The 23835-nt window shown below is 36.4% G+C and overlaps 1 protein-coding gene across 1 annotated transcript in view; it reads right to left on the bottom strand.

Annotated features, from left to right (window-relative positions):
- Positions 1-23835, bottom strand: part of MEGF9 (multiple EGF like domains 9) — a 139071-nt gene that overhangs the window by 78931 nt on the left and 36305 nt on the right. Inside the window, exon 2 of the mRNA XM_077143564.1 lies at positions 1327-1534. Within this exon, the coding sequence (XP_076999679.1) occupies positions 1327-1534 (208 nt within the window). The remainder of the gene's footprint in view (positions 1-1326; positions 1535-23835) is intronic.

Genomic DNA, 23835 nt, shown 5'->3' with positions numbered 1-23835 from the left:
GCTAGGGAGATTTACACCCCTGGGAATCATGTCCCAGTAGGAGGGAGGGCAGTGAGTTTAGGTGCCGAGGTGGCTTAGAGAGAGAGGCCGCAGCTGAGCAACAAAAGAAGTTCTCTGGGGGTGATTGTTTGGCATAATTTAAAGTAGTCTTAGCCTATCCTTTGCAGGAATAAGTTTCATAGGGGAGAACTCCAAGATCTATGGCTTGGCCTATTGATTTGGTTGTCCCTTCTATTTATGAGAATATCAGAAATTCCCCAAATGGGGAAGTTGAACATTTCCTCCATACTTCTCAGTCTCCCAAGGGGACTTTTCAAATACTTCTTTATTCACTGCTCAAATCACTCTGGGCTATATGGGGACATCACACTAACCTAGACAAACCAATAAAATCTCACACCGTATTCAAGAGTCCACGTACTTATGGTGTTCAACTAAAGTAACCATACAAGTCAAATTACGTAATGTGTTACCCAAAATATTTTGCACCAAATAAACATCTCTCCCTTTGGTCTCACACAGAATTTGAAGTTTTACAATATGGATGTTATCATCCTTTACCCTGTACTCTGATATATCTTAGTCCTATCCAGATCAGCGTCATTCATATCTCTACTCTAAATCTGATCACTTTTTGAACTTTATAAACAGTTCCTTATTGGGTACTGCTGACCTTCCTAGCTTCAGGGTTCTAACTCTGAGTCTCAGGTGTCACATAAATACCAGAAGTTTCTGGGAACAACCAGGTTATAAACAAACAGCTCAGTATCTCAGAATTTAGAAATAACAGTTACACCTACTGAATATATGTGACTGCTGTAAGCACTTACAAGCTAGGCCCCTTTACAATAGGTCCTAACCTGATAATCCATGTTCTCATCTTCAGTTCACCAAGTTTTTATATTATAGTTAGTCCATAAGATTGAGGCATGGTAATATTTGTCTTTTTGTTCCTGACATTTCATTCAACATACAGTCCTTAAAGTTCATACACCTAAATGCATGCCTCACAACTTCATTTCTTCTTGTAGCTGCTCAGTAGTCCACTGTATATGTATATACCATAGTCCCCCTTCCATTCCTCAGTCATTGTATCCTTAGGCCATGTCCATCCATTGTGAGCCCCAGGTGTTTTTGAAGAGTTAAATCAGAAAATTAGAAGCTTTTTAATCCTGATGTTTGTATATATATGATATTTAACACACAAAGTGAGAGAATAAAAGTATTCACAATTTTGTAAATCTGTGTCCCCCTCTCTCCCTTACTTAAATCAGTCTGGTCCTTGTCAAAATAAAATTAGCTTTACCCCCACTCTCTGCTTCTTACCTGTTGCAGAATGAGCTAAGAGCTCCCTGTAGACTACAGCCACATGGCAGACAGAATGCAGAGCCATAAGTGTGATTCAGGTAAAAATCCTCCTTACAGGTTTCGCAGTGAAGCCCCTGATAACCTGGCTGACACTCACACTGTCCTGTGGTTTGGTTGCAGTGATTCACATCCAGGCTTCCGACCAAAGAGCAGTTACATACATACTCTACAAAAAAGAAGGAAAGAAACATTACCAACTGAGATTTAAAGCCTTCTTAATAAAAAGAATACTATTTTTTCTTCATAAATTTTCATGACAACTTTGTAAGTTTTTACAGATAAAATTAATTCTAGTTCAATTTACTTTCTGTCCTATTTAGTTTACTTAAATTGGGAAAGATACGCAAAAAGTACATAAAACTAAGTACAGATAATAATTATAAAGCCAACACTCTCAATTTCCTTTCCAGTACTCTTCATCTCCTATCCCTCTTATTCAATGTGTGGATCTGTATATTATTAGTTTTTTTTGGATTGGAAGCCCCAAAAGGCAGGGTCTATGCTTATTTGCATGGCAATGAGAAGTTCTAACATGTTGGAAATAACAGCATGTTAAGTAATAAATAATCCCATTGTATAGCAACAAAAGCATAAGACTCAGATAACTGTGGTAACCTACACAAGATCATACAAGTTTGTGCTATAACTGGAATCATAAGTTAATATGTTCTGCCCAGGAGAAAAATAAGAGAGGAGAACTGAAATTTAAAGGGTAGGGGATGATGAAAAATAAAGTCCAAACAAGAAAGTTTACAAGTTTAGCCTAATCAGTACATTAAAACTAATGATTTGGGTCTCTTTCCCAAAGTAAGACTTTGATAATATCCATTTTCTTCAGAAAATTTCAAATACTTTTCGGAATGAAAATATTTAGAAGCCCTTAGTTTCAGCCTTTTAATTTAAAATCATATTTAAGGGTCAGTTAGGATTTACTGTTTTTATTCATTTTATCAAGGGAAATGTATTTTCAACTTAGTTTTATCATTGTATCAACATAGGACTTTGTTAGCATGAGCAAAAACATGTAGTTAAAAACAAGAGTAAATAAAATAAAACCCAGCATGTATTTTAGGAATAGCTGCCACTCTAAAATAGCTATAGGCCTAGACTTAAAGATCCCAGAGAAATATATGGTTCAAATTATATTTCTGAATAGATAAGAAATCATATAGAATTATATGGATACAAATTCAGCTTATTTAAGTAGTCTTTAATGCTGCGTCCGATTACATAAAAGAAGTTATTAGCTAATTGCAAACCCAGCGTCTTATATAGAAAAATGTATAAAGGAATTTGCTTCTCTATTCTAATCTCAAAATTCTTATGTCATCACAAATAACTTATTCACACAAGTCAAAACAAAGTATTCCATAAATAAATTCCTACTTAGCCAACTCTATACTTCCCACCCTTCTTCTTTAGTTCCTAAATTTTGTTGTCAGCCTATCTCCCTGCTCTCCATACCTCTTCTAATTTGCATATATGACAAATGAATAAATATATTTCAGAGAGGGATTTGTTTATTTTATATATATATCAAGCTTGGGTGGTAAGTTTAGAAAAGGAATCAGCTTCCCATAACAATTAAGGTTCTTATTTTAGTGGGCTACCTAAGCATGACATTTCTTTGAGAGAATTACATGTTTTCACATTATTTCTGCTTTCTGGGTATGTACATGTGTGGTTTTGTAAACAATGAAGCCATGTTTAGTGGTCTGTAAACCTGCGAATGACAACTTCATGGCAAGACCATCACTGACCAGAATGCTTATAATAACATTTTTCCCCTAAAATCTGGCAGAATTTCAGCATACATCCAATTTCATCACAAATTAAATTAACCAAATTGTGCTGGTTAATGGGCAGAACTAGCTCAAAAAAAAAAAGGAAAATACTAAAAAGCCCTACAACAGGGACTAAAAATTTTATTCTATTATTTCAAATGTACTTCCATCTGTAAACTGAATCAGTGTCCCCAGTTAATGAGCTAAGATTAGCAATGTTTCATTTTGTTTTGTTTTAATTAAAGATGTCTAGGACAAAGACATTCAATATTTTTCAACACAATTCTTAAGGATATACTTTCAATACTTACCAAGTTCATTTGCTATTTAGTATTTTATAGTCAATCCAATCCCTTCATTATCCCCTGAACATACTCTTATTAGTCCCAACTCTGATCCTGTGTTCACTCTGTGCTCCTTGGAATGCTTTCTCCTCTTTACATATTCAAATCTATTCCATATTTCAAGATCCAGGTGAAACTCACTCCTATATAACCTCTAACTCTATTGTCCTTTCTGTGAATCCTTAACACCTAGTATCTATAAACTCTCATATGACACTAATTTGAAGAGGCAGTAAATTTTAACAGTTATGAGCATTGACTGTAGAGCCAGAAAACCATGTGTAAAGCTTGCTTTTGCACTTACTAACTTCATGACCTCAGGCAAGTTACTTGACCTCTTTATGCCTTCATTTTCTCATCTGTAAATGGGCATAAGAATAGTACCAATGACCCTCAACATATAAACCGGAAGTGGTTTAAAGTTTGAACTACTGCAGTAATTAATACAACAGTTGGAAAAAGAGGATACCAAGTAAAACAATATAAATGCAATCAATTTAGAGACCACACTTTTGTTACACCCTGTGGACAAGATCTAAAAGCCTGGAAATGGGTATATTACCATGGCAGTTTTGGACAATTTCCCCAAAGTCTGGGAAACAATTAGTTTCCTGTCATATGTAAATCCACATTGTGGCTCATCTAGATAGAGAATAAGAGAGTAGTGTATGCATATCAAGCTTCATACATTACCTATATGTATGCCCAACAAATACAGGGTGTTTCAAGTTAAATGAATAGTATGAGCAACTGTAGTAAAGTTAAAGCACTGTGAGCATCCATTAAATTTTCTCAGCTAACTTGTTAACTGGTTTATAAGATTAAAATCTCAGACCCTTCAAATTCTTGACATTCATGTGTGACTATATATGGAGTTAACACAGAAATAATGCAGTCTCCTTATTAGGAATCTGGCACTGTGAAAAAGAACAACGGAAATATAAATGGATAAAAAGAATAGAGAGGGAGCAGGCACAGTGGCTCAGTGGCAGAATTCTTGCCTGCCATGCTGGAGACCTGGGTTCGATTACTGGTACCTGGCCATGCAAATTGAAAAAAAAAAAAAAAAAAGGAAGGACCTCTAATCAAAAATGAAAGGAAGTACTGATTTTTTAATGAGATTAAATTTGAGACACAAAGTAGCACAAAAGATTCTATGCCATAACTAATGACAAGTCACTAGTGTTGATATTAATGGAAATGAAACAATATGAAGAGCACACCAAAAGCTCAGAAAAGCCTGAGGAAAATGTCAGAAAAACTCATTTGGTTGCCAGTTGCCTGAGTAAATACAAAATAAACTCTCCATCCTTTGAGTAGCAGGTATCCTTTCAATGCCTTTTTATTTTGGCGGGAAACTCTATGGAAAAATAATTGGAGAAGAGTAATATAAATGTTACCAGAGAGACCACAATCTTTGGCAATTTTTTTCTTTTTGTTCTTTAGCTTCTGAGGAGCAATGAAATATAGTGATTTGTACCCTGAAGAAGAATAAGAAACAAATATCTGGTATCGAACTGCTTTGAGCATTTGAAAAAAAAGGTAATAGATTGGCAAATTTTTTATCTCTGAGAATCTGAATTTATGGGATGATTTTGATGTAAAAGTATTCAAAGCAATCACTGTATCTAAATCAGACACTGCATTTCATTTTTCCAAACAGTTCTCACCAGAGACCAACAGATGAAATTTTTCTCTAGTGACAAATGATATTGAGCATCTTTGCATGCAAAAAAAAAAAAAAAAGAGCAATTTTACCTAGAAGTCCCACTAAGCATCCTATTTATGGACAAACACTTGTCCTGGTAAGAGATTATCTTCTTGAATATATTGACTATCTTTTCTGGACCTTTTATACACCTGGTAGACCTCTCTCTGTATCAATGTTTAACTACCTCATATCCCCTGCTCAGTAAAAAGTCAACTACATCTTTCAGTATATTTTGGTATCTGCAGCTGCTCTGCACTAATGATGGGAGTTCTTAGTAAAATATTACTTGTGAAAATGTGTTCCAATTAATGTGCCCTCCATCTCTTTGTACCTATTTTTGAAGTAACTAGTGCTGCAGTTAACTGGGATATCCAGATACTTAAGCAACTTGATACAGTAATGTGTTAACCCTCTATAGATTAAAAAAGAGAGAGAGAGACAGAGCCATATAAAAACAGTAAAGTGAAAGATTTACTAATAAGAAATTGGAAAAAAGGAGAAAAAAAAACACATCCTTAAACAATTCATGATGTAAAACTCTCCTAGAACAAAGAAGTATTAAATGATAACAGTACCGTTTCTAAACTAAAATGATTACAAAGCAAGTATTGCATTTAATCATTACTACTGAAAAAAATACTTCATAAATATAATGACTCTGTAGCACTCACAGAAATCTGGTTCATGAATATAGCCTCTTGCAAAATTATGGAAATGCCTTTGCAAAACTCAATTTCTGACTCTTTTCATTCATTTAACAACAATTTCACTCTAGTTTTTCAATATCTTGAGATGTAAATATCGATTAAGAATACAAAAAAATAAAACTGCTCTAGGCTATTCCAAACTTTTTCACTCTTCCCCATATTCAAAAGGCATACAAAATATACTGTAATGTTGATGGCATCTTTTGTTCAATCTCAAATTAGCAAAAACTAGAGTATATTTTAGTACTTAAATTGCATTAAGGGGTGGGCAATGGTGGCTCAGTGGCAGAATTCTTGCCTGCCATGCTGGAGACCCAGGTTCGATTCCCAGCACCTGCCCATGCAAAAAAAAAAAAAAGATGCATTAAGATTCAGTACTTAATCTTTTAACCAAAATTTAAAACAAATTTCAATTTGTAAATTTAAAATACCTGAAAAATATTTCTAAAACATTACTATGAACTATAAGCAAAGTATACTTTTTGTTCTTAAACTAAGTTATTTAATAAATACAAAAGACTTATTTTTTAAGCACCACCAGGTTTTTACCTTATTTATTTTATTTTTGGGGGGTGCATGGTCTGGGAATAAAACCTGGGTCTCCCACATGGAGGGTGCACATTCTACCACTGAATCACCTGTGTACCCCTCTCACTAGCAGCTTTTAAATTTTCCCGAATATCCTTTAAAATAAGGGAAGGATTTCCCCAAGGACTTCAGCATGTCTAGAAACTTTAAATCTCTATTTGGACATGCATATCATTCTTTTGTCTCTTGATCAAGAAAACATAATTACTTAGCCAATATCTAGAAGACATCTATCATTAGGTAATATATTGAGTTTCCTGGGCTTATCATTATATGGGAACGATCTGATTCCAGGACATAAAATATTTTGGGAGGTATATGCACTGGAGTCATGACACTCACACCCATCATACTGGAACAGTTACTCTCATATCCTGTGTTATATTCTAATGCCAGAGAATACATCATGCCAATTTCCCAAGGAATAACTTCTTTTTCTACCTTTCCACCATCCTCTTTCTTATTTTTTTCTCTTTTTCTACTAACTGAGGTCCAATGTTGGAAAAACAAATGAGGAAAAGAAAGCAATGCAAAATAGGTACCCAATATAACAACAAATATTATTTTTTTAATAGTTGGCCTTGCATAAAAAGATGTTCAACATCATTTGTCATTAGGAAAATGCAAATTAAGACCATACTGAGCTCTTTCTCTGCGGGCGGCACTGCCACCGCCAGCCAGCCAGCCCTCCTCTCCCTCTTTCTTCGCGGGCGGCGCTCCCACCGCCAGCCAGCCAGCCCTCCTCTCCCTCTTTCTCCGTGGGCGGCGCTCCCGCCGCCAGCCAGCCAGCCCTCCTCTCCCTGTTTCTTCGCGGGCGGCACTCCCGCGGCCAGCCAGCCAGCCCTCCTCTCCCTCTTTCTCCGCCGGCGGCGCTCCCGCCACCAGCCAGCCAGCCCTCCTCTCCCTCTTTATTCGCGGGCGGCGCTCCCGTGGCCAGCCAGCCAGCCCTCCTCTCCCTCTTTCTCCGCCGGCGGCGCTCCCGCCGCCAGCCAGCCAGCCCTCCTCTTCCCCCTTCTCCGCCGGTGGCGCTCCCGCTGCCATCTTGCCCTTCTCTTTCCCCTCCTGCTCCAGCGTTCCATCCGCCATCTTATCCTTCCCTTTCTCCTCCTGCTCCGGCAGCTCTCCAACCACCACCATGCTCTCGGCCGCCTTCACCAGCATCTCCACCACCATCCTCGACAGCCTTGCCACCCTCACCTTTCCTCCTCCAGAACAGCTACTGGGGGAGTGGAGATGATACAGAGCAGTTCCCGGAGCCACGACGGAGATCAAAGGGACGGCGTACCCCATCCTGGAACGGCTAACTGTCTGGGAGAACCAGCTCCGGTGAGATCGCCGAGGGGCGCGGGCTTTCCCGGCCGGAGTCCCTCCCTTCCTCCTTCCCAGGCCAGCTGGCAGAATTGGGCAGGCGGTCCCCTCGGGCCGCGGCGGCTGGCGCCTCCACCACGAGAGGCCTCCCGGACCAACTGAGAGAGTTGGGTCGGAAATACCCACACCGTGGAGAACGGTGACCGGGGGGGTCCCTTCCAAACATGTGACTCCCTGGTTCGGCTGGGAACGGTGCACTCTCCCGGGCCGCGGCAGCTGGCGCCCTCCCGCCACGCTTGGCGCCCTGGGCCGACTAGGAAATTCGGTCGGGCGCTCTCCCAGGCTGCGGCGGCCAGTGACCCTTCCAGCGTTAGGACCCCCAGGCTGGCTGGCACTTTTCCAAGCCGCGTCGGCTGGCGAACCTCTCCTACGGCGAGAGTTTTCCAAGGTTAAAGAACCCACAGCACCTTTTACTGGTGGAACCCGCAGACAAACGTGTGCCACGAGCGCCACCTACTGGGCAGGATAAGAAAAACAGAACCCAGAGATTTCACAGAAAAATCTTTCAACCTGTTGGGTCCAACACCCAGGGAATTCTGACTAAATGCCCAGATGCCAGCAGAAGATAACGGATCACGCTATGAAAACTGAAAATATGGCCCAGTCAAAGGAACAGACCAATAGTTCAAATGAGATACAGGAGCTGAAACAACTAATGCTGAATATACGAACAGAAATGGAAAACCTCTTCAAAAACGAAATCGATAAATTGAGGGAGGACATGAAGAAGACATGGGCTGAACAAAAAGAAGAAATAGAAAAACTGAAAAAACAAATCACAGAGCTTATGGAAGTGAAGGATAAAGTAGAAAAGATGGAAAAAACAATGGATACCTACAATGATAGATTTAAAGAGACAGAAGATAGAATTAGTGATTTGGAGGATGGAACATCTGAATTCCAAAAAGAAACAGAAACTATCGGGAAAAGAATGGAAAAATTTGAACAGGGGATCAGGGAACTCAAGGACAATATGAGGCGCACAAATATACGTGTTGTGGGTGTCCCAGAAGGAGAAGAGAAGGGAAAAGGAGGAGAAAAACTAATGGAAGAAATTATCACTGAAAATTTCCCAACTCTTATGAAAGACCTAAAATTACAGATCCAAGAAGTGCAGTGCACCCAAAAGAGATTAGACCCAAATAGGCGTTCTCCAAGACACTTACTAGTTAGAATGTCAGAGGTCAAAGAGAAAGAGAGGATCTTGAAAGCAGCAAGAGAAAAACGATCCATCACATACAAGGGAAACCCAATAAGACTATGTGTAGATTTCTCAGCAGAAACCATGGAAGCTAGAAGACAGTGGGATGATATATTTAAATTACTAAAAGAGAAAAACTGCCAACCAAGACTCCTATATCCAGCAAAATTATCCTTCAAAAATGAGGGAGAAATTAAAACATTCTCAGACAAAAAGTCACTGAGAGAATTTGTGACCAAGAGACCAGCTCTGCAAGAAATACTAAAGGGAGCACTAGAGTCAGATACGAAAAGACGGAAGAGAGAGGTATAGAGAAGAGTGTAGAAAGAAGGAAAGTCAGATATGATATATATAATACAAAAGGCAAAATGATAGAGGAAAATATTATCCAAACAGTAATAACACTAAATGTTAATGGACTGAATTCCCCAATCAAAAGACATAGACTGGCAGAATGGATTTAAAAACAGGATCCTTCTATATGCTGTCTACAGGAAATACATCTTAGACCCAAAGATAAACATAGGTTGAAAGTGAAAGGTTGGGAAAAGATATTTCATGCAAATAACAACCAGAAAGTAGCAGGAGTGGCTATACTAATATCCAACAAATTAGACTTCAAATGTAAAACAGTTAAAAGAGACAAAGAAGGACACTATCTACTAATAAAAGGAACAATTAAACAAGAAGACATAACAATCATAAATATTTACGCACCGAACCAGAATGCCCCAAAATACGTGAGGAATACACTGCAAACACTGAAAGGGAAATAGACACATATACCATAATAGTTGGAGACTTCAATTCACCACTCTCATCAATGGACGGAACATCTAGACAGAGGATCAATAAAGAAACAGAGAATCTGAATATTACTATAAATGAGCTAGACTTAACAGACATTTATAGGACATTACATCCCACAACAGCAGGATACACCTTTTTCTCAAGTGCTCATGGATCATTCTCAAAGATAGACCATATGCTGGGTCACAAAGCAAGTCTTAACAAATTTAAAAAGATTGAAATCATACACAACACCTTCTCGGATCATAAAGGAATGAAGTTTGAAATCAATAATAGGCGGAGTGCCAGAAAATTCACAAATACGTGGAGGCTCAACAACACACTCTTAAACAACGAGTGGGTCCAAGAAGAAATTGCTAGAGAAATTAGCAAATACCTCGAGGCGAATGAAAATGAAAACACAACATATCAAAACTTATGGGACGCAGCAAAGGCAGTGCTAAGAGGGAAATTTATTGCCCTAAGTGCCTATATCAGAAAAGAAGAAAAGGCAAAATGCAGGAATTAACTGTCCACTTGGAAGAACTGGAGAAAGAACAGCAAACTAATCCCAAAGCAAGCAAAAGGAAAGAAATAACAAAGATTAGAGCAGAAATAAATGAAATTGAAAACATGAAAACAATAGAGAAAATCAATAAGATTGATGGGCCCTTAGCAAGATTGACAAAAAGAAGAAGAGAGAGGATGCAAATAAATAAGATCAGAAATGGAAGAGGAGACCTAGCTACTGACCTCACAGAAATAAAGGAGGTAATAACAGGATACTATGAACAACTTTACACTAATAAATACAACAATTTAGATGAAATGGACAGGTTCCTGGAAAGACATGAACAACCAACTTTGGCTCAAGAAGAAATAGATGACCTCAACAAACCAATCACAAGTAAAGAAATTGAATTAGTCATTCAAAAGCTCCCTAAAAAGAAAAGTCCAGGACCAGACGGCTTCACATGTGAATTCTACCAAACATTCCAGAAAGAATTAGTACCAACTCTCCTCAAACTCTTCAAAAAAATCGAAGTGGAGGGAAAGCTACCTAATTCATTCTATGAAGCCAACATCACCCTCATACCAAAACCAGGCAAAGATATTACAAAAAAAGAAAACTACAGACCAATCTCTCTAATGAATATAGATGCAAAAATCCTCAATAAAATTCTAGCAAATCGTATCCAACAACACATTAAAAGAATTATACATCATGACCAAGTAGGATCCTTGCATCCAGGTATGCAAGGATGGTTCAACATAAGAAAATCAATTAATGTAATACACCATATCAACAAATCAAAGCAGAAAAATCACATGATCATCTCAATTGATGCAGAGAAGGCATTTGACAAGATTCAACATCCTTTCCTGTTGAAAACACTTCAAAGGATAGGAATACAAGGGAACTTCCTTAAAATGATAGAGGGAATATATGAAAAACCCACAGCTAATATCATCCTCAATGGGGAAAAATTGAAAACTTTCCCCCTAAGATCAGGAACAAGACAAGGATGTCCACTATCACCACTATTATGCAACATTGTGTTGGAGGTTCTAGCCGGAGCAATTAGACAAGAAAAAGAAATACAAGGCATCAAAATTGGAAAGAAAGAAGTAAAACTATCACTGTTTGCAGACGATATGATACTATACGTCGAAAACCCGGAAAAATCCACAACAAAACTACTAGAGCTAATAAGTGAGTACAGCAAAGTAGCAGGTTACAAGATCAACATTCAAAAATCTGTAGCATTTCTATACACTAGTAATGAACAAGCTGAGGGGGAATTCAAGAAACGAATCCCATTTACAATCGCAACTAAAAGAATAAAATACCTAGGAATAAATTTAACTAAAGAGACAAAAAACCTATATAAAGAAAACTACAAAAAACTGCTAAAAGAAATCACAGAAGACCTAAATAGATGGAAGAGCATACCATGTTCATGGATTGGAAGACTAAACATAATTAAGATGTCAATCCTACCTAAATTGATCTACAGATTCAATGCAATACCAATCAAAATCCCAACAACTTATTTTTCAGAAATAGAAAAACTAATAAGCAAATTTATCTGGAAGGGCAGGGTGCCCCGAATTGCTAAAAACATCTTGAGGAAAAAAAAACGAAGCTGGAGGTCTCGCGCTGCCGGACTTTAAGGCATATTATGAAGCCACAGTGGTCAAAACAGCATGGTATTGGCATAAAGATAGATATATCGACCAATGGAATCGAATAGAGTGCTCAGATATAGACCCTCTCATCTATGGACATTTGATCTTTGATAAGGCAGTCAAGCCAAGTCACCTGGGACAGAACAGTCTCTTCAATAAATGGTGCCTAGAGAACTGGATATCCATATGCAAAAGAATGAAAGAAGACCCATATCTCACACCTTATACAAAAGTTGACTCAAAATGGATCAAAGATCTAAACATTAGGTCTAAGACCATAAAACAGTTAGAGGAAAATGTAGGGAGATATCTTATGAAACTTACAATTGGAGGTGGTTTTATGGACCTTAAACCTAAAGCAAGAGCACTGAAGAAGGAAATAAATAAATGGGAACTCCTCAAAATTAAACACTTTTGTGCATCAAAGAACTTCATCAAGAAAGTAGAAAGACAGCCTACACAATGGGAATCAATATTTGGAAACGACATATCAGATAAAGGTCTAGTATCCAGAATTTATAAAGAGATTGTTCAACTCAACAACAAAAAGACAGCCAACCCAGTTACAAAATGGGAAAAAGACTTGAACAGACACCTAACAGAAGAGGAAATACGGATGGCCAAGAGGCACATGAAGAGATGCTCAATGTCCCTGGCCATTAGAGAAATGCAAATCAAAACCACAAGGAGATATCATCTCACACCCACCAGAATGGCCATTATCAACAAAACAGAAAATGACAAGTGCTGGAGAGGATGCGGAGAAAGAGGCACACTTATCCACTGTTGGTGGGAATGTCAAATGGTGCAACCACTGTGGAAGGCAGTTTGGCGGTTCCTCAAAAAGCTGATTATAGAATTGCTATACGACCCAGCAATACTAGCAATTGCTAGGTATCTACTCAGAGGACTTAAGGGCAAAGACACAAACGGACATTTGCACACCAATGTTTATAGCAGCGTTATTTACAACTGCAAAGAGATGGAAACAGCCAAAATGTCCATCAACAGAAGAATGGCTAAACAAACTGTGGTATATACATACGATGGAATATTATGCAGCTTTAAGACAAGATAAACTTATGAAGCATGTAATAACATGGATGGACCTAGAGAACATTATGCTGAGTGAGTCCAGCCAAAAACTAAAGGACAAATACTGTATGGTCCCACTGATGTGAATGGACATTCAAGAATAAACTTGGAATATGTCATTGGTAACAGAGTCCAGCAGGAGTTAGAAACAGGGTAAGATAATGGGTAATTGGAGCTGAAGGGATACAGACTGTGCAACAGGACTAGATACAAAAACTCAAAAATGGACAGCACAATAATACCTAAGTGTAAAGTAATCATGTTAAAACACTGAATGAAGCTGTATCTGAGCTATAGGTTTTTTTTTGTTTTTTTTTGTTTTACTATTATTATTACTTTTATTTCTTTTCTCTATATTAACATTCTATATCTTTTTCTGTTGTGTTGCTAGTTCCCCTAAACCGATGCAAATATACTAAGAAACAATGATCATGCATCTATGTGATGATGTTAAGAATTACTGATTGCATATGTAGAATGGTATGATTTCTAAATGTTGGGTTAATTTCTTTTTTTTCCGTTAATTAATAAAAAAAATAAAGACCATATTGAGATACTACTTCATACCCACTAGGATGGCCATAAATTTAAAAAAATTAAAATAAGTTTTGGCAAGGATGTAGGGCAACTGGAACTCTCGTGCATTGCTGGTGGGAATGTAAAATGGTTCAGCAGCTGTGAAAAACAATCTGGGAGTTCTCAGAATGTTAAACATATAATTGCCATATGACTTAGCAATTCCACTACTAGATATATACCCTAAAGAACTGAAAGCAGAGACTCAAACACATACTTGTACACTGATGTTCATAGCAGCATTATTTATAATAGCTGAACAACCCATGTCTACCAACAGATGAATGCATAAACAAAATGTGGCATACACACAAAATGGAATATTATTCAGCTGTAAAGAGGAATGGAGTTCTAATGTATGCTAAAACATGAATGAACCTTGAAAAGATTATGTTAAATGTAATAAACCAGATGCCCAAGGACAAATATTATATGATTCCACTTATATGAAACATCTAGAATAAGCAAATTCAAAGAAACAGAAAGTAGATTACAGGTTACCAGAGGCTGGGGTTGGGATTGGGGTCAGAGGAGCATGAGGAGTTATTACTTAATTGGAACGGAGTTTAGGTTTGGAGTAATGAAACGTTTTGGTAATGGATGGTGGTGGTGGTGGTAACACAACATCATAAATATAATGCCACTGAAATATATACTTAAACATGATTAAAATGATAAATTTTATGTTAAATGTTCCCTGCATTTTAAAAAACTGTTTTAATACTTAAAAAAAAACTTTTTAAAAAAGCAGTGACAGTTTTTAATAGACTGGATTCCTAAATTTTGTAAGAGGAAAGCCTTGGTATGCCACAAGCAACTACTTTAACTGGACTGTGTCATTAAAGTTAACTGGGATCCAGTTCAGTCTTTCTCAAAACTAATTTACAATTAAGATAACAGGAAGTTTTCAATGCTTCAGCTGATTATTACATAAGGAGTTGTGGAATATTTTAAGATTCAAAATGCTATATAACTAAAAGGAGTAGAATCTTTTCTTTACCTTTTGGCTCCAACTTGGGCTTTAAATACCGTTGTATAGAATGAGGGAGAAAAGGAATGCCCTTGTTTAGAATGAGGGAGAAAAGGAAAAAGTGAAAGATAAAAATGTTTAAGATTCCATCCATAGTTTCATAAACAATTGCTTATTTCCTTTTGAGATTTATCATTAAAATCCCTACTCTATTTAAACAAAGACCAGGAAAATGCATGTAACTATAAAATTTTGAATCTATCCAGTCTACTCAACATACAACTTCACCCTTCTTAACAAACATACTATAGAATCTATAAAAAAGCAACATCTCTTTGATTTTCAAATTGAGAAGAAAAGTAAAAATGGTCATTAAAATAAAATAGGAATGCTTAAGTCAAACCTCTGCCTATACATCAATAGACTTTTTTAAAATCCAAACTATATTTTGAATACTGACCAGATTTCCTAAGTGTACAATGCATTTATTTCAAAATGCACTTTTTTTAGGCCTATATTTCATCTTTGCAGATTTAGAGTAAAGGAATCTTAGAAAGGCCTCATTCTAGGGAGAAGGAATTATCAACATAGAGTTTTTATTCCTATAAAGGATCTTACTCTAGCACAACACTAATACTCAAATTACATTACACATTTATGCTATACCAAGGTATGGCCACAAAGCACTTATTGAGTACATAATATGCACTCTACCCAGTGTATTGAATGCTTTTGACGTCTTAACACTTCACTCTTCAAAGATTTCTATGATGTAGGACCGCTATTTAAATATGAGTAAATGAAGACACAGACAGTTAATCAACATATTCAAAGTCATGTAGCAAGAACATCAAAGAGTCAGGATTCAAATCTAGATCTTCAAACCATGTACTCTTTTGCTTTTTCGTTTTTTAGACAGTTTTTTCACATACCATACAATCCATCCTTAGTATACAACCAGCGGCTCTTGGTATAATCACATAATTACGCATTCACTATCACTGCCAATACGAGAACATTCTCATGTCCAAAAAAAAAAAAAAATCCCATGCCCCTTATATCCCCCTATTATTGACATTTAGCTTTGGTATATTGCCTTTGTTACAATAATAAAGAATATTACAATGTTACTGTTAACTATAGAACTTAGTTTGCATTAATTTTATTTTCCCCATGTATACCCTATTATTAACACTTTGTAATAGTGATATACATTTGCTCTAGTTCATGTAAGAACTTTCTTATATTTGTACAATTAATCACCATCATTGTCCGCTCTATGTTTCAGTAAGTTAGAGTCGCAGATTTTATCCTCTAGCTTTCCTTCTGGTGATATATACAACCCTAACCTTCCTCTTTAACCATACTTACATTCAGCTTTGAATTATACTACCATCACACAGCATTGTGCTATCCATTTCCAAAACACATACTGTTTTTGATCTATAAAAACTTGTTTTATAATTGAGCAGTGTATCAAATAATCTTAACAAGTCAGAGAGCAATTTCCATAGAAAAATTTAAAGGTATGCGCTATGTTTTAAGGGAAAGTGAAATGCTTAAAATTGCTCACTGAGGATAAACGTTGTCATATTTCTCTACATTTCTCATAGTGGCTTCACAATATAGTAGTGATCAATAAATGGCTATCCATATATATTCAAATCTTGTTTCATTTTATGAAATATAATTAGAGCTGATCAATATAAAAGACAAAGATCTTCAGATTGAATTAAAAACTGCAGAATTTAGCCAAAGGCAAGTTACAAAAGATGCAAAACAAAATACACAGAGAAGTTGAAAGTAAATGGATAGACAGAATATATAAAGAACTCTTACAATTCAACAACAAAAAGACAAACAACACAAAAAAAAAAAAATAGGCAAAAGACATGAATGACACTTTTCCAAAGAGGAAATACAAATGGCTCAAAAGCATATGAAAAGATGCTCAACTTGCTACTAGGGAAATGCAAATCAAAACCACAATGAGATATCATTTCATACCTACTAGAATGGCCATTGTGAAAAAATCAGAAAACTACAAGTACTTGAGAGGGCATGGAGAAATAGGTACACTTATTCACTGTTGGTGGTAATGTAGAATGATGCAGTTTGGCGGTTCCTCAGGAAGCTAAGTATAGAATTGCCTTATGATACAACAATCCCATTATTAGGCATATACTTGGAAGAACTGAAAGCAGGGACATGAACAGAAATTTGCACACTGATGTTTATAGCAGCATTATCACAATTGCCAATAAATGGAAACAGCACAAACATCCATCAACAAGTAAGTGGACAACAAACTGTTGTATATACATAAGATGGTATACACTTAGGCAGCTGTAAGATGAAATAAAGTCATGACACATGAAACAAAATGGATGAACTTTGGGGACATTATGTTGAGTGAAATCAGCCAGGAACAAAAGGACAAATATTATATGGTTGCACTAACATAAACTAATGACAATGTGAAAACTCTGAGAATTTAATTAGAGAGCATAGGTTATCAGGGGACAAAAAGTGGGCAGAGATCAGGGAATCGATTATTAAGGTGTACAGAATGTTCAATAAGCCTCACTGTAAAGGTTCCTAGATTGCAAGTTCTTACAGCAGTCACATCTATCATTGAATTTTAACTGTTATTTCTAAATTCTGAGATGCTGTGCTCTTTGTGTATAAACTGGTAGTTCCCTGGAACTTTGGGAATCTGTGTGACACCTGAAACTCAGAGTTAGAGTTCTGAAGTTCTGAAAGTCATCATTACTCCATATAGCAACTGTTAGAGAAGCTGAAAAAGAAATCAGACTTCAATTAGAGATATGAATGAAAGGGACCTGGTTAGGACTAGGGTATATTAGAGTATAGGGTAAAAGATGATTTTGTCTGTATTTTAAAACCTCAACTTCTGTGTGAGACCAAAGGAAGAGATGTTTACTTGATCCAGCATTTAAATTTTCTGTAGCATACTATCTAATTTAACCTGTCTGGTCAGTTTATTTAATCAACCTAATTGCATGGAACCTAGAATAGGAATGAGCTCTTGTTACTCTGTACAGGTTAATATAATACCCAGATACATTCCAGAGTATTTTGGTCAGAATATAAAATGTAGACCTAGTAAACTTTCCGACATGAAGAATTTGTGATATTCTCTCAAACATTAGGGATTCTCAATTTAGTAAGCCAAGCCCTTGATCTTGAGGTTTTCCCTTATGAAACTTATTTCTGCAATGGCAAAGCTAAGCCTACGTATAATTATACCAGAGAACCATCCCCAGAGAACCTCTTTTGTTGCTCAGATTTGGCCTCTCCAAACCAACTCTGCAAATAAACTTACCATCCTCCTCCCTATATGGGACATGACTCCTAGGGGTATGTGTTTCCCTGGCAATGTGGGACATGACTCCCATGGAAGAGCCTGGCCCTGGCATTGTAAGATTGAGGATGCCTTTCTTGACCAAAAAAACGGGAAAAGAAATAAAGCAAAATATAGTTTCAGTGGCTAAGAGATGTCAAATAGAGTTGAGAGGTCATTCTGGAGGTTATTCTTATGCGAAGCTTCAACCAGATACGGGGATACTGCCACAGTATCCCAAGCCCCAACCAACGGTATTCCTGAAAACCCTAAAGAATACCCCGGGTTCTAAGACTCTATAAAAGCTTTTCTTAGTAAGTTTATTTTTTTCAGAAACTTAAGGCCTCCAGATTGTTCCTATGCCAAATAAACTCTTAAACTCAGAGGCACCAGTCTCTCCAAGAACATCAACCAGTTTCAATCTTCTACTCCATAAGGTCGAGACCCCTTCCCAGCATGAAGAATTGGTCATTGCCTGGATGTCCCTGAAGAATGAGAAAATAACTAAATGAAAGGGAGGAGGTATAACCAAGAAGTCAGAAATTAACAAAAGATATGACTACTGAATCATTATATACATATTTCTTTTTACTTTCTGGTATATTATAATAGCTAGACGGAAATCCAGTACGCTTGATCCTTGATAATGATAGTATAACTTCCTTTATCCAGTGTATGGGTAGATGAGTAATAAAATAAAAACATGGAAGAATAAAATAATAATAGGTTAGGAATATGGAGAAAAAAAATACCCCTATGTAAATTATAGGACAATAGTTATACTACTATTTTAATAATCTTTCATCAATTGTAACAAATGCAACTATTGTTACAGAACAGTAGAATCACAAAAAATAGCATTATCAACAATTGTAACAAATTTGTCACACCAATGCAAATGTTGGTGGTGAGGTGGTATATGGGAACCCTGTACTTTATGCATAAAACCCACAACTTCTTCAATAAAAAAAGTTTTTATTTAAAACATAAAGTCTAGCTCTTCAAAGAAAGGTGACAAGCTAAAGAGCATCTGCAACCGTGGTATGGTTAAAGTCCAGGAAATCTCTGCAAACTTTGTCACAAAAGCATATGGAATTCCGGTCAAATTAACAGGAACAGTAAAAACACCTTAAAAAATGACAGAGATTATATTTCCTGTTAATTTAGCAGGTAAAGGCCAAGAGGGATTCACTTCTTCTGGAATGGTTGTGACTCAAAGCAGACATACTTTCACTGACCTTCCCTGTACCATGTCCCCTGTAGTAGATATTTGTTATTTTTCCTACTAAGCATCTCTTTCCTTATTTTACTGTATTTTTCTCTCCATCTCGAGGCTCCTCTCATTCCCCCTAATTTATGTCATAGGTGTTTGTTATAAATACTTGGCTGTGAATGTGCCTTGAAAAATGTATAGTGTTGTTTTCATATGTGGGGGCTTCAAGTCCTTGTAAATATTACTGTATTTAAAATCTTATACTTATCCACACCTAAATTCATACTCTAAAATGTATTTTTAAACTCTCGTAATTATACTGTGTACCTATGCTTAATTTACTTTTGACTGCTATACAGTGTTCTATAGATACATTTAGCATATTTTATATTTCCATTCTCCTAGGCAGCTTCCAAAACCCCTACTATCACAAGCAATGCAGTGAGAAAAAATCCTTATACATGTACCCAAAATCCTTACACATGTGCCCATGTTTGAGTTTAAGTGAGGTTTCAGGTAAAGGAGCAAATAAGTACTTATGCTGCTAAACACTTGGCAATGTCACTAAAGGACTAACATCAGAAGCCATTAAAAGTTCCAACTTCATGTCAACGTAAAAAAAAAAGTAAATGGATAGAAAATGATATAACAAGCAAATACTGACCAAAAGAAAACTAGTATAGCTATATTAATACAAGATGAAACATGTTCAGGAAAAAAAAAAAGTTAGAAGGGAAAAAGAGGTTTGGGCACTGAATAAAGATAAAATATATAATTAATTTAAAAGAATTGTTATAAATTTGTATACATCTAATGCTATAGTCTCAAAATACATAGAGTAAAATGAGGGCAAATATAAATAATGTTTTTTCTAAGGACGAAATGAGATAAATCTGTGAAAGTACCTGATTAGGATTACTTACTGTTTTATTTTTGCAAATGTTCCGCTTTTTTGGAAATGTCAAAATTAACCTCAGAAATTGGTATTAGAAACAAGGTATAATAAATGGGAAGAGGGGTAGAGGGAATCAGAACTGGTCAAACTATAACTTTACACCATTTTCTGGCAGAGAGAACTTTCTTTTAAGCCAGAATCAGAATGATAGTTTAACAAGTTTTCTGAAATCATGGAAAGAGAAAAAAAGAGAGTAGATCAAATTATAGAACAATATTTAGTATAGCATATCAATCATTTAAGTATTTCCTTCATTAGCATTCTGGATATCCTTAATCTATAAGCCTTCTACTGTCAATCCTCTACTATATTCTTGTTAAAAATAGTTAGAGAAAGGGACAATAAGAAGACCTGGTCTATTAATGGTTTACTTTCATTAAGTCCTTAGAACTGCTTTAAGGTCCTTGGATTTGTCTTGTTTGTTTTTCTCTCTCTCTCATCAGCCTTTTCAATCTTCAACTTTTTACAGAATCTATCTTTCAGTACGTATTAGGCCTCTAACAATCTAAAAATTACTGTTTAACCTCCTGTTCCATTTAACTACCATTTATTTTCTACATAAATTAGTCAAACAAAAATAGACTGCTTCTTTTTTTTCACATGTTCTCTCCTTAATGCTCTGAAATATTTTTCAGAATTTTACAGAAAATGCTATAAAAAATCACTGACCCAAAACAACAGCCTTTTCAAGCCACAGTCTTCATAATCTTCCTGTAACATTTGACTTGCTGACATCTCCCACTTTTTTGAAACTTTTTCTTCTTTTGGGCTACATGTCATTAGATTAGCAACTCCAGAGGCATTTACTGAGCATTTTACTACTCAAGGCCTGTCTTTTAATTCCATTGCCGCCTGGTGGATCATCATAATAATGATTTCTAATGAATCCTGCCTTCCAACATCCACACCCCTTTGCAATGTGATATTACTGCTTTCCCATCAAAAGGTGGAATCTATTTCTCAATACTCTAAGCTGGCCTTATGAATGTGGCACAAATGTGAGTTCCAGAAGCAGAGATCAGGGAGCCTTAGTACATTTGACCCAGTTGTTATGTAGAGTAACATGAGCTCAAATGATAAGATACATCATAGATTGTGTATAATATAATATAGGATATTGCACTGCAATTTCTCTATGTGGAGGAGAATCACAATACTTACCTCAGGTCCCAAAGCTTCTCTTTGTTGTGCTTTTGCTTTTTGTGTGTGTGTGTATCTAAACAAAACTGGATGTTTAAGAAAAAAGGTACACCATAGAGACAAAAGTCTCAGCTTTCTAGCCCCATCAGGATCCTAGACATGTGGGTAAGGTTATCTTAGATCCTCTAGCTTAAGCCAATCTACCAAGGCAGTCATTTGAGTAAACCCAGTAGAAACCAGAAGAACCATCCAGCAAACATATGGAATCATGAGGAATAAATCACTGTTATTGCTTTACGAAGCTAAGTTTTGTGGTGAATTGTTACATGGCAATATACAACTGATAAACTTCAATCAGATGGTTTTTATCATAGCCTATTTTGTTAAAATGCCTGTTCATTGGTTCCCTGGCTATAGACACCCAAATAGGTTCCATCCAGGTTAATCTTCATCATGCCAGTCCCTGCTTATAAAGGTCACTATTTCCTTATTTTATTTTTTTTCTTCTTTTTTTTTATTAATTAACGGAAAAAAAAGAAATTAACCCAACATTTAGAAATCATACCATTCTACATATGCAATCAGTAATTCTTAACATCATCACATAGATGCATGATCATTGTTTCTTAGTATATTTGTATCGGTTTAGGGGAACTAGCAACACAACAGAAAAAGATATAGAATGTTAATATAGAGAAAAGAAATAAAAGTAATAATAATAGTAAAACAAAAAAAAAACAAAAAAAAACCTATAGCTCAGATACAGCTTCATTCAGTGTTTTAACATGATTACTTTACACTTAGGTATTATTGTGCTGTCCATTTTTGAGTTTTTGTATCTAGTCCTGTTGCACAGTCTGTATCCCTTCAGCTCCAATTACCCATTATCTTACCCTGTTTCTAACTCCTGCTGGACTCTGTTACCAATGACATATTCCAAGTTTATTCTTGAATGTCCATTCACATCAGTGGGACCATACAGTATTTGTCCTTTAGTTTTTGGCTGGACTCACTCAGCATAATGTTCTCTAGGTCCATCCATGTTATTACATGCTTCATAAGTTTATCTTGTCTTAAAGCTGCATAATATTCCATCGTATGTATATACCACAGTTTGTTTAGCCATTCTTCTGTTGATGGACATTTTGGCTGTTTCCATCTCTTTGCAGTTGTAAATAACGCTGCTATAAACATTGGTGTGCAAATGTCCATTTGTGTCTTTGCCCTTAAGTCCTCTGAGTAGATACCTAGCAATTGCTAGTATTGCTGGGTCGTATAGCAATTCTATAATCAGCTTTTTGAGGAACCGCCAAACTGCCTTCCACAGTGGTTGCACCATTTGACATTCCCACCAACAGTGGATAAGTGTGCCTCTTTCTCCGCATCCTCTCCAGCACTTGTCATTTTCTGTTTTGTTGATAATGGCCATTCTGGTGGGTGTGAGATGATATCTCCTTGTGGTTTTGATTTGCATTTCTCTAATGGCCAGGGACATTGAGCATCTCTTCATGTGCCTCTTGGCCATCCGTATTTCCTCTTCTGTTAGGTGTCTGTTCAAGTCTTTTTCCCATTTTGTAACTGGGTTGGCTGTCTTTTTGTTGTTGAGTTGAACAATCTCTTTATAAATTCTGGATACTAGACCTTTATCTGATATGTCGTTTCCAAATATTGATTCCCATTGTGTAGGCTGTCTTTCTACTTTCTTGATGAAGTTCTTTGATGCACAAAAGTGTTTAATTTTGAGGAGTTCCCATTTATTTATTTCCTTCTTCAGGGCTCTTGCTTTAGGTTTAAGGTCCATAAAACCACCTCCAATTGTAAGTTTCATAAGATATCTCCCTACATTTTCCTCTAACTGTTTTATGGTCTTAGACCTAATGTTTAGATCTTTGATCCATTTTGAGTCAACTTTTGTATAAGGTGTGAGATATGGGTCTTCTTTCATTCTTTTGCATATGGATATCCAGTTCTCTAGGCACCATTTATTGAAGAGACTGTTCTGTCCCAGGTGAGTTGGCTTGACTGCCTTATCAAAGATCAAATGTCCATAGATGAGAGGGTCTATATCTGAGCACTCTATTCGATTCCATTGGTCGATATATCTATCTTTATGCCAATACCATGCTGTTTTGACCACTGTGGCTTCATAATATGCCTTAAAGTCCGGCAGCGTGAGACCTCCAGTTTCGTTTTTTTTCCTCAAGATGTTTTTAGCAATTCGGGGCACCCTGCCCTTCCAGATAAATTTGCTTATTAGTTTTTCTATTTCTGAAAAATAAGTTGTTGGGATTTTGATTGGTATTGCATTGAATCTGTAGATCAATTTAGGTAGGATTGACATCTTAATTATGTTTAGTCTTCCAATCCATGAACATGGTATGCTCTTCCATCTATTTAGGTCTTCTGTGATTTCTTTTAGCAGTTTTTTGTAGTTTTCTTTATATAGGTTTTTTGTCTCTTTAGTTAAATTTA

Source organism: Tamandua tetradactyla, chromosome 2 (genome assembly GCF_023851605.1).
Source record: "Tamandua tetradactyla isolate mTamTet1 chromosome 2, mTamTet1.pri, whole genome shotgun sequence".
NCBI lineage: Eukaryota > Metazoa > Chordata > Mammalia > Pilosa > Myrmecophagidae > Tamandua > Tamandua tetradactyla.
This window is presented reverse-complemented; position numbering and strand designations above follow the sequence as displayed.